Source organism: Triturus cristatus, chromosome 7 (genome assembly GCF_964204655.1).
Source record: "Triturus cristatus chromosome 7, aTriCri1.1, whole genome shotgun sequence".
In the NCBI taxonomy this organism is placed as follows: Eukaryota; Metazoa; Chordata; class Amphibia; order Caudata; family Salamandridae; genus Triturus; species Triturus cristatus.
The window spans coordinates 665,934,503-665,950,638 of NC_140590.1; the positions used below are offsets into that span (position 1 = coordinate 665,934,503).

Sequence of the window (16,136 nt, forward strand, 5' to 3'; positions counted from 1 at the left end):
AGGGGGTGGGCCAAAAAACTTTGTTGCACCGGGCACCACCAGCACTAAAGCCATCCCTGCCTGGCGAAATTACATGAATGGGAGAAAACTAAATTCAGAGCTGTTGAAGAGGATGCTTCGCATTTGTGAGAGTTAGAGCTATTGGTATTGTAAATTACGTCTTTTACCCATGCATTTTGGTTTGGAGTGAAGTGGATGTATGTGGTGTGGAGTGGAATTATATGTGTTAGATTGGAATTGTTAATTGTGGTATTGTGTGTGGTGGAATTGTGTTGTGTGTAGTGTACTGGTGTGTTGGAATTATGTAGCATGGTGAATAGATAGATGTGAAAGCTGCACAGAATAGTTAGAGAGGAAGATAGAGAGGGATAGGAGGTTTGTGCATGAATTGGTGAGTGAACTGCAGATTGAGGGCAGAAAGAGTGTATGACAAAGAGAGGAATAGAATTGCTACTGGGACGTGACACTTGATGGTAGCGTCTAGAGGCGGGTGGTTCTATAGTACAGATTACCACACAGTTTGTTACTTTATACATCCACTTAGGTTCCCGACGGATATCAGTGGCTGACGGTTATTTTTGAGACACTATAAATTGTGCTAAGTTTTAGATACACAGTTAGAGGTGGCTAGCAGGTCAGTGCACGAGGAATAAAATGCCCCCACTACACACCCCCTCCAGCTGCTGTATGAATGATAAGATACAGCAATAATGTTCAGTGGGATTTTCATGTCTAAGAGCTCTGGTCCTAATGCGCCTGCTGCACTAACTAAAGCCATGCATTAGCACAATACCACACTTTGAATCCCAGCTGCCCAAGTTCACCACACTTTGTGGTCCTGTCAACATCCTGTTTCTCCATGTACGCAATTGACCTTATGTGACAACATCTACAGCGCCTAGAAGCCCCGCTTAAAATTAGCATACTATAGTATCTGTTAGAAGATTACATTTCTTTTAAGGGCTGCAGGAGTTTATGGTTCTTGCTTTAACTGGTGGAATTTACATTAGAAAGAGGTGCGGTCAGAACGGGTCGCTGGGGCGGTCGTTAGGCAGACTTCAGGTGCTAGGATAAACTTTGAAATCTTTTCTAAACTGGGCTCATGAATCCCCCGCTATCCGGGAATAGTACTAAGGAGCACAAGGCTAACATTCTGATTGCATAATTTGTTTGAAGGGAAGGTAGTATTGTGCTTGTGTATGTGGGGGAGGGCGGTTTCCACTACCACTCCAGGGCAATACAGTAACGAAAAGGTCATTAAACCAAGGTGGCGGGGAGCTCGGTCTAGAACAAGATCTTCTGACAAAGATACATGCAATAGTCAAAGTGGGGGAAAAAGGTAGGGGAACTGTGGGTGGAGAATCAGAGGGCAGGAATAACCCGAGGATTAGGTTAGTGGGCAGAGGTGTGGCGAGAAAGAGCAAAACATCCCAATTTTTAGTATTTGGCATTTCACTAACCAGTTAGAGTTTATTAGGTGATTTCATTAAACCAATGGATACACATGTTTATTTAAGGTTTAATATGAGCTAATGATGTTAAAATACATTCACAACGTAGGTAGGATACGTATCCGATCATAGAACGTCCCAAATACACTTGTTTTTCACATAATTATGGCTTTGCTATATTTGCCATATAGTTCATTATTTGCAGCATAATCTGAGGATTTTAACAACAACAAAAAATGTGTAAATCAAAGGATCACAAGTTACTAAAAAATATGACTTGTGTTGCTGCAAAGTGGATTGCAAAAATTAAGCAGTAAATAGTATGGTTTTAAAAAGACCACAATGGCGCGGTACACATATATTTTATAAAGTATAATAAGGAAAACAGCTGATAAGGATCACATTAAATGTTTTCACTCCACGCATCAACCAGGTGTCCTTGCTCTATCACTGATGAGTTGGCTGCTGGTCGTGTTGGCTAACGCATAAAACAACATGCCTAAAACCCAATGACTACAAAAACAATGTGTGCTAACCTATTGTGATGAATGTTGTTCTGAGAAATATTAGTCTGTACCTCCATTATTCTTGTTTTTTTAGCTCGATGAAACACTGCAAAATACAGAACACTTGCTTGAACAGACCTGGTAATAATTCAAATACCATTCTTTCTCAAAAGCCTTTAAAACCTTCATGCTCAGAATCTAAAAATTGACCTTGATTGGAAGACTGGAACTGGCGCAATGTGTGTCAATATCACCGGTTCCCGCCAACCTTCAGTTTTGGTCTCTGTCAATTAGATCTGGCTGTAGTTGCCAATAACCTGCCCTGGCTTGTGCAGGCTGCCGAGTCCGGCAGTATGAAAGCAGCCCCACTGCCAGTTGCATCTCCCATTTTAAGTGCTTGATGATCCCATGCCTGAATTTAATAGCAAGGATTATACTTAAAAGAGGAGAGGGAGTTGGCCTAACGGCTAGGGCGCTCGACCTCGGACGTGAGGAACTGGGTTCGAGTCTCGGTAACGACGCTGAACATCCTGTGATTCTGGGCAAATCACGTAATCTCCCGTTCCTGACAAAAAATGAATGTGTCTCCTCATGTAAAGTAACTGGTGCTATGTAAAGCGCTCTGATACCTGATTGGATTCGGGTCAAGTTTGTGCTATATAAAACTCTGGAAAGTAAAAACACAAACAGATATATAGCATAAGACGTCAGGGAAAACACTGAAGAAAGAGCATGCCAAGGGTTCGAGTGAAAAGTTTGCATTTTTATTGACTTCTTAAGAACAAAACAACCTGTCAGATTGGTCCATGCAGTGAGCACCAGACACTCAGTCTTATTGTGAGGTGCAGAAGAGAGGAGAAAGAAACCCCACTGTTCGAAATCCAGCAGAAAATCCCCACAACAGGGTGCAACTGTTTCATTGTGTACGACTGGAAAGGAGATGAAAGAAAAGATACACTTCTGAGGTGCAGCAAACAACAAAGACATTAAAAGTGCTGATCATGAGTGAATGTCACAACTCACTGCCGCAAAAGGGATCTGGAGAAAAGCTTGCAGACAATGGACCTCGACAGCTCATTGACATGTAAAACAATGGAAACATCCACAGAAGAGAGGGGCCTTTTTCTGCAATTTTGGATGAGAAACAATTAAATGTTGGTGCAGTTGTCATAAAAAGATAATCGGACTCTGCTACAGTCCTCACCGCTGCTGTAACTTAAGCACCATAACTGAACTGTCCCTCTGTCCCTCTGTCAGCTACACCCTTGCAAAAATGAAAGGCCTATAATTCCAACGATAATTTTGTGCATCTCGAGTGTGCAACGTCAAACTAATGTGAGAAATGTAAGATTTTCAAATGAAGTGAGTAAAATCGTTAACAATAAAACACTCTGAGGCCCGTCTGCAAGAGGCGAGCACCCAAATAAGGCAAACGAGCGGCTGAGAGAAGTCTGCTGGTTCCAGCTAGCAGGGTTTCGACTTAGATGGCCAGCGTGAGAAAAAATTAAAGAAGCAACACTAGGTGGAAAAGCAATAGGCAGAAAGCTACAACAAAAATAGTTCTCTTAAAACAACAGGAAAGCTCTGCAAGTGCAACAGCACTGTACTTAGCCGGTCCTCTACTGAACAACAGACGTGATGTATCGCTGCCTGTACCAGTTAGGAGGCAGCAAAGGAGAGCGACGCAGGAGTTGAACCAATGGTAAGTAGCAAGCAGCAATAGAGTGGTATTATTGATGACAGCAGGTCTTGGAGACAGCGCTTGCGAGCTGAATCTCGGCCTAAAAATCACAGAGAATGCTCACAGTGAAACAAATAAGTACAGCAGTGGGCACTGTGGTCTGGCAAGATGGGGAACTGATAAAATACCCTTCTGGCAAGACTGGATCTTTAGAGTGTAAGAGGTCCTGGCTTGAGAAAACTAACTTTAAAAGATAGGGGAGAAGCATATGAAGTGGGTGAGGGTCTTCTATTGAAGTATTTCGAAGGAATTCGATTTGATTCTGCAAGCTCTGACAGTTGTGAAAGAGCAACCTTAGGGCAGGTGAGTGGGTTTTGAGACTTGCATGAGACCTATGGGGCAGTGATGAGTGGGGGTGCCATGTTCTGTTGTGTCTTTTTTCTGTCTTCTCTTACTCTCTCCTCCTTCGTTTCTACATTTGGAAGCTGAAAACTTAAGCCTGCCTTGCCAGCCTGAGGATGTAGGCATTAATATGTCCAAAACTCTATCTATCAAAATCTCAGGTAAACCTAAGATCAGGTTTTTGCATCCAAGATTATATATCACTGTCATCTGGAAGTTCGAACATGCTGGAATCAATCAACTTGCATGGCGAATTAAACTTTGTGATTATAAGAGCAAGGACTTATAGACTTAGAACACATACATACCTGGCTTAACAAAATGCATCATGATGTCTTTGAAACCCAGAGTTTACCCGCAGTTAATTTACTGGAATTGACCACATACAACAACCTCTTTCTGAAGGAACACATTGGCAAGAAACTATGTGGGCTGGTACCACCTTTCTGTACTAAACGAAGTGAAATCAATTCTTCCAGAAAGCGATTTCAGAACTGCTGTTACAGCCCTCATAGTTTCCACACCTTAGTTATGGCAATGCCCTGTATCATGGCCTCCTGGAATTCGCATTACCCTCCTCAGGGCATCCTACATACAAAAGTACTTGCATGAAGTCATATATTGAGATCACCGCCAACCTGATGGACCGCAACGCCGGCACACACCATCTAAAAACCAGCGGCATCATTTAGAAAGCAAAAACGACCAGCACACTCACCTATCTAGCTGACAAGCTGAGTATCTATGGTGGCTTTTGGCATACCTGCACCCAGAACAGCATGAGAGTGGAGGCACTAAAGTAAAAACAAATAGGGGGGGAAAGACCTTGTTCCTTTATTCACTCAGGTTCAAGAACAATATCACTGTATCCATTAGGACCGTCACAACTCAGCCCCAAATTAGGAAGGAGAGAGATACCGGCTTAAAGAACACTACACTATGGTGTGCTTCTACTACACAAACGCATCTACCTCTCCACTTTCTCACCGACTGCACCATTGCTGTTGACCCTGTACGGCGCTCTGCTCGCTGTTGGCTCAGTTCACTGAATACAAATACAGCACAGACACTTACAGGGCCATTATTAGAAACTTACAGAATCGATTAATGCAGAGACGCCATTGCAATGATACAGAGAGACAAATATCCGAAACTGGTGGTGATGTTTGCAAAATGTATACAGCCAGCTGAAAGGAAATGATTTTTTCTTGGGGCACTCCACCGTGCTAACAAGTTTCTAGTTTCTGTCTTCAGGCCCAGCGGAGAACAATTTAGAAAAAGATACTAATGGACAACTGGTATAATTTGCTTTTTTCCTTTTCCTAGTTTTAGGGATCATATACATCTTCAACTGTAAACATTTTATTGATGAGTTATGTAATGGCTTTTAGTACACATCCAAATAAATACCAGCTACAACTAGCAATTGTGCATGATTTTGATAACAATATCATGTCTTATTTGCAGTTCTTAGTACGGCAGAAGTGTGATATGAAGTGCATTAGAACACATTGTCGTGTAGTTCCTAGGAGTCCCCCAGGACCTGCGCATTTTGGATAACCTAAACTGAGGGCTTGGTGTCCCAACAGCTTCCGTACACCCCACAGGATGAGTCAGCCGTTAGATCAGTTAGCTCTACAGTGCCACTACCACCCACCTGTATTCTACAGTAGTGTAGAGAGTGTGAGAAGTTGATAGTATATGCTGTCCACTAGTTATAGTGGGCACCTTGCACCAGTCCAAACAACCCCTTATTGATGATAGGTTAAAGACAACCTAAATTGAAAGCTATCCTAGTGGTAGCTATGGAGAGCAGCCTTCAGGCTGTCTTGAAGGAATGTAAAGCAGCTTGTTTTACCAGTCTATAATCTCTTGAATGGCTAAATGAAAGGCAACCACACCAGGTATATATATATAAAATAAATGTATTTATTACTAAACACACCCTAATAGTCTCTTTATGAGGCTAGAGATCCAAACACCTAAGTTACACTTCAAATATTACAGTAAAATAGCACAAATACAAGTTAGGCCCTAGGGGCGAGCCAAACCATATACTGAAATAGTGGTATAAGAACCACGACTTAACTGGACACAAGGCCTAGAGCCTGTAGAATCTCTGGGACCCCAAGGAACCACCCAAGGTAGTGACACTGGAGATCCACGGGGGCCGTGTGCTGTGTGAGAACACAGCCGCGAGCTCCTGTTAGCTTCTATGGGAAAAGTCGCTGTTAGATTTTTAAAGATTAGGGACACCTAGAGATGAGCTAGGACCAAACCCTTTTGGACTTAGGAAGTTCTAGGGTCAACACCCGCGGGAGCACCGGAGTACTCGAGTTACCTCACCCAGGGAAGCCGGGTGCATAGGTGTCAAATGGTGTCGGGTCGCGTCGTCGTTTTCAATGGAAGCTGGCGAAGAAGTGCTGCTGCTGGGAAGATGCGAAGTGTCCGAATAGATCCAAGCCTGGATTGAGTATGAGAAGAACCTGAAAGCAGAGGGTACAGAGTCTGAGTCACTAGCCATTGACCAGGGGCACGATAGACGAATTCCCACCGATGTCGGGTGATTTCAGGGTGAAGGAGGTGAAGCTTGACTCTTCACCCACGAGGACCAGGAGGCGTCGAGGATGACCAGGAGCTGGATTTGAGCTGTCCCACGAAGGATGTCAAGTGCTGGAGCGTTGGTGCCCGGATTGGATACAACAAACCTTGGCAACAGTAACCCACGCAGGAAGGCGAAAGATGCTTTAGTGCAGACCAGCAAGGTCTGAAGGACTCACCACGTGATGGGGAGTCAGTGCAATTCTGGAGCAACCAGAAAAGCCCAAGGAAAATCAGAGTTGCCCTCACAGGAACCCCCCAGATGACGGACCAGGGATCGCGAAGGAGCCTTGAGCAGAAATGCAAGAATCAGGCTCACGGAAGACTCATGGAGTGTAGGCTCACAATCTTCTGTGCAAAAGGTGCTCGGAGCTTGGGCTACAAGTACCCAAAGCACAACTTCAAGAGACGTCGAGAAGTTAATGCACTTGCAAATGTGCACGGTGACCAGGAATTCCCGTTTCACATTACTCACGAGGGCTGCGGGTCTCAGCTTTGCTGAGGACTCGGGTCGGCCTCTGAGAAGTCTGGAAATCCTCTTCCTGGGCTGCAGATAATTTGGAGTCCGGTGGGAGCTTCAGAGATGCAGGCCGGCAATTGCTTTGTTGGTGCCTGCCAAGCAGTGGAGAAACACCTTGACCCAAAGGGAGATTTCTTTAGTCCTCTAGTCTTGAGTAGAGCATCGAAGTTCCATGATTCAGTTGCAGAGTTTCGTCCAGGGATATCTAAAGTCCTGTTGCTAGGGGTTCCTTACTTATACCTAAGAAAGGGGTTGGACTAACTCAGGGGACCCACCTATGGAAGGGTTTGGAAAGAGGGGTGGCTACACCCATTTCCTTTGTCCAGTTTCATGCCAGAGAAGGGTCTGGTAGCCCCTGCAGCCGGTTTGAACTGGACTATGCACAGGGACACCAAATGTTCCCCCAATGTAGACTTCAAAGCACTCTTGGAGTGCTCCCACCCAGCTCTAATCCTCTAAGGCCTGTCTGGGAGGTGGTTAAAACTCCCTGTGACAGGAAACCTATTGTCCAGGCCTCCCCTGCCAGAGTTTCGGTCAGCAGCAGGAGGCCAGACCCGTGTCTGCGGCTGCAGCATCCATTTTGTGATGCCAGGGCTCTGTTAAACTAGTACCGGGTATACCGGTGCTGTCATGTCTCTCCCTCTAGAAGGGTGGGATCATATTACAACACCAGGCATTAATGTGGGGGTATGATTCCATGGTGGTTGACACCAAACACGACATGTTTCCGTGCCGCCAGTCCAAAGTTAGCATTAACCGTTTTAGTTATAATGCACTTAAGAGTATATGGTCAGGCTGCACTACTGACAACCCCGGTGGATAGATTCCGAAGGCTGCAGAGGGGCTCAGCTCATACCTGGGCACCCTCTCACACATAACCAAGCACCCTGCCTTCAGGATTGATAAGGCCTGCCATAGGGGTGGCTGATAGGTTTCTATGTGCAGTGTTAGGTGAGATATAGTGAACCTATATCTCTGTAGGGGGTGCATGCACCACCTTACCCAGGCTGCAGTAGCAGACCTGTGGTGTCATTTTGGAGGGCTTACCAGGGGTAGCATAATACATGCTTCAGCCCCTGGTAGGCCTCTGGGGTACCTATGCCCTGGGTACATAGTATACCATATACTAGGGACTTATAAGGGCACCTCAGAATCCAATCTGTGGTGTACCTAAGGTACTAGGAATCAATTTAGAGAGGAAGCAGCTAGGCTGGGGTCCTGAATAGCAGGGCCCCAGCCAGACTAAGGTCGAAAAACAGTGAAACATCCGCAAAAAGTGGGGGTAACCATAAGAGGCACATCCTACTCTCCTACAGGTAGTCTCTGGAAACCACTGAACTTGACAACCCTGATTCCTCAGGGATCGTGGAAAACAGTACAGTACTTTTCACTCAGATACTCATGTTTGCTTACTCTCAGAAAATACACAGGATGGTGATTAGGACATTTCAATGAGAAGCATATGAAAGAGATTGCTAGTACAAATATAGAAAATAGTAGATACATTTCTACCATATTGCTAATAAGATGAACAGAAGCAGTTCAGACAAAAACATTAGCATTTGCACATTCCTAAAATGCGCGTCCTAAGTATTTTGCCTAGATGTACCTAGCCTAGCCTGTATGTGTAGGTGTATATGCATATAGATATGTGTATTTGTAGCCAAGAAGCCGCTAGGGAAGAACCAGCCCCTTCACTTGATGGTTTAGAACGAAAGACCCCGTCTCTGCGTCGAGGATGACAGCCCGCAAGAGATGTCAGACCGCTGCGTGTCGAAGATTCGGCATGCAGGACCCCATCTCAGCTTGGAAGGAATTCTCCTCTGATTTGTAGGGGGGAGTGAGGGTCTTTTATACTAAAGTGGTCACTCCAAGGTTTTTCTAGAATAGATATGTTTTCAAAACAATCATGGATGTTTTGAAAACAATCATAAATATTTTGAAAACAATCACCAATGCTTTTCTAAACAAGTGTGATCATGCACAGCTGGCTTATATTAATAATTGCTGTGCTTGGGGACATGTTTATGTATGTCAGGTTCAGTGATTCTAATAGAAGACTAAGAGCCTGGTGTTGAAGAGACAGGAGCAAGCTATTAGGTAAAAGGTCACCTTTTTAGAATTGTTGTTGTCGTGTGGATGGGACAAATGTATGTACAAAGGGGTACAAATGAAAGGACAAGCCTAAAGCACATGACAACATATTATTATTACTTCTATTTGTATTGTTGCTGTTATACATTTTACTCACCTCTATAAACAAATTACTCCAAACCCGGATATGTTCAGTGGAATTGAAGCTTCTTAAAAATGCGTTGCTAATAATGTTTGTTAGAACTGGAAAACCATTAACAGACCGGATGTTGGTAAGCAGAGAAAACCTGTAGCTCTGTAGGAAGAAAAATATTCTCATTAAACATTAGCTCAACAGTCATGATTTGTACATGTCTACGAGCAACAGATCTACACAATGTTTGTGATTTAACAAGTCACCACTAGACACAATTCAACTTCAAATGGTACAACTGTCCAAGTATTCCGTTTTACTTTAACCAGAGCTCTTATTGGAATTCTCTTTCTTGGTATAAACTTCTGCAGTTGCAAAGTCTATGTTTAATGTCTGATGCCCATTCTGCTGAAACTATGATGAACGAGCTTAGCAAGTGTCTCCCTGAAAAGCAAAGAAGGTTAGCTTCTCACACTTGTAAGCAAAGCCTAGAAGTTGCTACTGCAGAGATTCATTCCACAGGATTTGATGTGTAAGGTATAGACTTTGCATAACTTATTGAAACTGAGGGTCACATTTATCCAAAAAAATGATCACGTAGCACAGCAAGCCAGCTTGCTGTGCTGCACTGTGTGAATTTAACATTATATGAGGCATTCCTGTATTTCCTTTGCTGGTGCACAATGTATTCCTTAGCGCCAATGCAGGCACCCTTGTACCTTGGTGCAAGGGTTCCTGCATTGTAAGCAGAATTGTTTTTGTGCAGGGAGGGCCACCTTCCTGCACAAAAACAGTAATCTGAGGCAATTTCCTCTTTCTATGCGTGTTGCAGAATGCAACACACATAGAAAGTGCTGCAGAATGCAGTATACATAGAAAGAGGGAAAACAAGGAGACATAAGGATATTTCTTCTCATTATGCCTCACTTGGGGAGGAGTAGCCTTTTGCTGCATTCCCAGGTCTACCAGTGTTGATAACTATGAGAATGTGCCAAAATCCAAGGGTGGATATGTGGGAACACCCACACTCCACCCATGGAACACCTCCCTGGGGCACAGTAAGGCAATGCAGAAATTTGTGTTGCATTACTCTACATTCAGCAAGCCATGAAGGGGTCATGCATGGTGGCCTTGCGTGGCTTGAAAATCTTACTTTGTAGTTGCGTTTTCCTAGCACCCCATTGTGAGTCACAAGGGTGATGCAACTGCTTGATAAATATGCCCCTAAACAAATATACCCACGTTGCTTATGAATTCACATAAAATGAAACCTTTTCTAGGATGAAACACTTGTCTGCTAAATGAACTGCATTTGTAACTGTAATTTAGATACTTTTTAATATAATAAAATATACGTCGAAGCGGTATCCTTGCTTAACTAAATTTTATTTGGTTTGAGTGAGTTTGAGGTTCTAAAAATATTTTGTATATTTACATTGTGGGCCATACAGATCTATTTCCAATTAAGTGGCAGGAAAGTCCTCTCCTACCTAGAAAGTGGCAATATCCTGCCTACTAGCATCTCATATAACCGTTTATGATTACTGAACAGCACCATGTAATAAACCAGAGTTATCGAAGGTCTGAAAAGGAAGGATCAGATCATTCCCACGCTGTAAGATCGCCATACCCTCCATGTGCCAGCCTGAATCTGTTTAAGGATCACTTTCATTATTTTTGTGGCAGTACACATGTAACATGCCACAGAGCCTTGACATCACCAACACAGAGACTGAGAAATAGAAGGAGGAAAAGGCCAGAAATCAAGCTTTGTCGTGTTACAGAACCAATGATAGGGAAAACATCCTGATGACGATCCATCTAGTAGTATAATTAGTACTAAAGACCCATTTTTCAAAGAATACTCTTCCAAATGAGGCAACACATCCACATTCCCAATACTGGACACAGTTTGAGGCACAGCCTGTCTAACTGTACATATACAAACAAAACGGGAAAGTGTTGCAATCATTAAAGTCAGTTTAGACGGGCTGAATGCATGATACATACGAGGTAGATTAACACACAATCTAAAAGTATTTACTCAATCAATAATATTATTTGAGGAATTATTTTTATGACTGCTTTCATGCAAAGTTTATCAATATGATCAGCATAACTCCTGGGTAAAAGAACAGGTCTATGACCAAGGACTTACTGGAGTAAATTATCGAGCATATTGGTGCCTTTGCTCTTGTTTGAAACAGAAGTTAGCAATCATTAGGGACGCTTACCTGGACTCTTTTGGGCCAGGACTACATGTACCACAATCCTTTGCCCTGAAAGGTGGGACTGCGCTGAGAAGGGTGTTTATCTTCAGTTCGTGGACCCAGCAACGCGGGATGCTTTAGCGCGCTCTTTTTGGCCAGGACTACCTGTACCGCAAATCTTTGTCCCCGAGAAGTGGGGCTGTGCTGAGCAGGGCGCTTATCTTCAGTTCGTGGACCCACTATGCGGACACTTTGGTGGGCTCTTTTGGGCCAAGACTACCTGTACCCCAATCCTTTGCCCCTGAGAGGTGGGGCAGCGCCATGCAGGATGGTTATCTACAGTTCTTAGACCCTGCTGCACAGGTTGCTTCGCTGGGCTCCTTTAGGCCATGACTACTTGTACCAAAATTATTTACCCCCGAGTGAGGGGCTGCACCAAGCAGGGCGCTTACCCTCAGTTGGTTGACCTCTTTGCACGGGATGCATCACTTTTGGGTCAGGACTACCTGCAGCACAAGCCTTTGGCCCTGAGAGGAGGGGCTGCTCCGAGCATAGTGCCTATCTTTAGTACATAGGCCCTGCTCTGTGGAATACGTTCGGCTTCCTGTCCAGCGAAGACTGGGCCAAGAGCATGCACATCTAAGCCCGTCATCACCAGTAAAAATTGGGCTGGACCACCCCTTTCATTTTATATTTTCCATCTCACTGGATGGATTTGGTGCATCACACCATGGGCAAAAAGAAAACTGTGAGTTATTCTGTTCCTATTACTAATGGGACAACTGTAGATTCAATCCTGGAGTGTGATGTGGATATAATTTCCAAAGAAATTGCTTTTGCTGAGAGAAGCTTGTCATTGGAAGGGGCTGGTCCCTCTTCTGCTTGCAATATATCATCCGGCAAATCCTGTGTTCCTGTAGTTGCAGACTACTCTCATTTGACTGTGCAAGAACCTGCCGGGAGGAGTCCATTCAATGTGGGGAACTCAACCTCATCGCCTAGTGAGCCACCAGTTAAAAGGAAAAAATAGGGAGAAACTTTATCTAAGGGCACACAGAGACTAAATAAAAACATGACATGATGGAGGTTTTCGGAGAGTCTGATTTCATGAATGGTCTGTGTGTTAGGTTTGAATCAATTTTGAAAGCAAATCTTAAACCCCTTTTAGATCGGTTGAACAAAATAGAATCCATTTTGGTGGCTTCTACCAATTGCACTTCCACTGGTGACTCTCCTATTGTTCTTGAGGGCACTCCTGTCCCCCTGTTCCTGGGAGAAATGGCTCTGTTTTGTCTCCTTGTGCTTATTGCAACTCTAACGCCCCTTCTTCCCCTTGCCTCATGCGCCCCAACTGCCCCAGTTGTTAACCCCCCTCTTAGTTGTCCCAATGAACGCTCCTGTTAGCTCTGTGTGGCTGGCTTCGGTAGTTCTAATCAGCAAGCTTTTTGTGAGGATAATTTCGCTTTGAAGCTGGATGTATTGAGTCTTTTCCCCTCTGCTTGTCTGTACGTAATAGTCCTGACTAAGGTTCTGATTAAAAATCAGGGTAAGAGGACACAAGTGTACAGGTGATATGTAAGGTATTACACTGGCTATGTAAGCATATGGGATTCAGAATTGCACAAAGCAACTAAAAGTGAATGGCCAGAACTGTGGACTGGGTTGGGCCCTCCTATAAGGCTCTAAATGGGGACTGTGTTGTTCATTTTAGAACTCCAGATGTAGTGTGAACCATGTTAGCTAAGCCTCGTTTCTCATTTTCTGAGCACTCACATATGTTCCCCCTGCCTTAGGTTATTTTTAAAAACCTCTTATTTTGCATTTTCTTTCTGGTCCGATTTTTCCTCCTGGTCCAGGTTTGCGCTTGTCCCTACCAGTAACCCTGCCCCTTTGAAACAGTTTTGCAATCGTTGATGGGTTTTCAGGGGCTGATTGACTTTGAAGTCTGTCTGTAGACAAGTGGTCCTCAAGTGAAAAAAGTGCAAGTGTTATGAATTTAGAGAAGGTACACGATCTCACAACTATGGGCTCTGAGGTTGTGTTTAGCTTCCTATCTTGGAATGTTGATGGGATTCATGGTAAGCTGTCTCAGCCAGATTTGGTTTCTCTGCTAGGGCAATACGAGTTTATAATCATGCAGGAAACCTGGGCTACTACCCCTATTCAGTGCAACAGCTTTTCCTGCTATTCCATACCTGCAGCCCCCCCCCAAATTCTGGGCATCTAAAATGTGGTTAATCTCTATATGGGTCAAACCAAGGGCTGAAGCACAATTTGTCCTATTGGATTTTAGAAGCTTTGTGATTCAAGTGTTACAAGCAGTTAGTGTTCATAGGTTTTAGTTTTTATGGTTAATGTTTATAATAATGATTTTACAAGTGCAGTCAATAAGAATTTTGTAACCCTTTTGAAGATATTTGATAATCTTATGACCAGGTATAATCTACCTTTATCTGAGTGTAATATATTTATCTGTAGTTATTTTATTGCTAAATTTAATACTAAAGATTTTGTTGCTAATTGTTGTGATGCTATTGTTATGCAGGGTTTGTCTGATCGAAGGGGTGTTGAATTAGGCCATTATGTTCTAGCCCAGGATTTTATTAACATCCATGAAGCCAAATACCAACAGTGAACTAGGATTCCTACCTTCTACAGCAGAGGTTTTACATTCGATTACATGTTTACCACTCAAGGGATATTCCAGAGAATGGTGAAGTGTGACATTGGATGTTAGGTATGGCGATCATAAACCTTTGGTAGCTACCTTCACCTTGCCTCTGAACCGTGTGCATGTTTCAGAGGATATATCTATTCAGCCTCTAACCCAACATAATAGGCACAGGCTAGTCTGGTCTTTGTCTACTCCTATTGAGTTTTTGGACAGGTTAATTAAAACTAACGATAATTTTGGGACATATATGCAAGATATTGTGCCTAGAGAAAGTTAAGGTCCCCAGTTTATGATAATATGTGATATTATTAGGACACCCTTACTCAAGCGAGCGGCATGCAGACCAGCCCAAGTATCACATCACTAGTTTGACAGCTCTTGTTCAGGTGCAAACAAGGATTCACGCAAGGATTTTGCCCACTGTACCGATAAAGCAACTCTATCAAAAAGGAAATGTGGAATCTGTAGAGATAATTGGGATTGTTTAACTGCAACCGCCTTTCTTAAGAATTCTTATATGTTTTGGTAAGTGGCTAGTGACTTTAGAATACATCAGAATTTAGTTTCTCTCTAAGTAGTCATGTCACTGGAGATCAGTGGGTGAACCATTTCAGTACTATTTACTGACCGATTCCAAGTATTAGTACTACCATTTCCTTTTTAAGCGTTAATGGGGTAATAAGTAGGTTGTGTTTTACAGTTGATGAATTTGCTATTACTCTTAACTAGAGTTCTTCCAGTAAAGCTCCTAGACCAGACGGGGTACGAAGTGATGTTCTCAAATGCAGGGTTGACTGGTTACTTTCTAATGTATTTACCAACCTTGATCCACCTGATCTTCCTCCCGCTTGGTCAAGTTTGGTAATTAACCCGGTCTCTAAAAAAGAGAGCTGTTCTGATCTCAAATTTTATAGATCTATGAACATAATTGATTCAGCAGTTACATTCTTAGGGAGGGTCATTTTTAACAGAATTTGGGAATGGGCACTTGTTCACAACATCTTGTCTCCTTGCCAATGTGGGATTAGAGAAAGGGTAGGCATATTAGAACGGTGTCTAAATTTACCATAAATAGGTGCAGTCCTCTGCACCTGGCATTTATGTCCTTGTCCTCTGCGTTTGACAAGGTCAACGGGGCCAAGATATTGGCATTCTTGCTAAAGATGGGTTTAGATGCTTCTCTTGTTAACTTTCTATCAACTCTACACCAGAACTTGACGGCCAGCATCAGATTTGGACTCAATTACAGCCAACGTCCAGGGCTGAATTCTGGCTGTAGCTGAGTGTATTCACAAGAACTGCCTCTGCTTGAACTCAGATAAGTCTGAGATACTGGTGTTTGGTACCCCTTCTTCTATTGACATGACCAGAATATGATCTGATGCAAAAAATCTGGGGGTAAAAATAGACACAGCCCTTTCATACAAACCCCAGGTCAAGTCTACTACCAGAGTCTTTACTGAAATCTCTGAGGAAGACTTTGAAAATTCCTGCCAGAGGACACTCAGAAGGAAATTGTCGTTGCCTTAATTACATCAAGATTGGACGATGCTAATGTCCTTTTTCTTGGGGAACAACGGGTACAGAAGGCGGCTTCTCGATTGGTAGTGAACATTCCTAAACAAAACTTGTTTCACCAAGGTTTGAAAACTCTACATTGGCAACCGATCAGCCGAAGAATAAAATGAATAGCCATTATGAGCCAATGCGGACTATCTGAGCCATTCATATTGCATCGTGGAGTCAGGCAAGGGGTGTTTTAGCTCCCCTGCTGTTTATTCTGTACATAAATAAACTTTATGGTTATTTGAGGGGAACTACTCTAGATGTCCCTCGTGTTAACCGTCATACTGTTTTTCCTTCA

The 16,136-nt window shown here is 43.3% G+C and overlaps 1 protein-coding gene across 2 annotated transcripts in view; it reads right to left on the reverse strand.

Annotated features, from left to right (window-relative positions):
- LOC146810319 (ATP-binding cassette sub-family A member 9-like) overlaps positions 1–16,136 on the reverse strand; it is a 1,478,308-nt gene that overhangs the window by 702,850 nt on the left and 759,322 nt on the right. For both annotated transcript variants that reach the window (XM_085617315.1, XM_085617314.1), the window contains one exon: positions 9,413–9,550. In XM_085617315.1, coding sequence (XP_085473441.1) covers positions 9,413–9,550 — 138 coding nt within the window. The remainder of the gene's footprint in view (positions 1–9,412; positions 9,551–16,136) is intronic.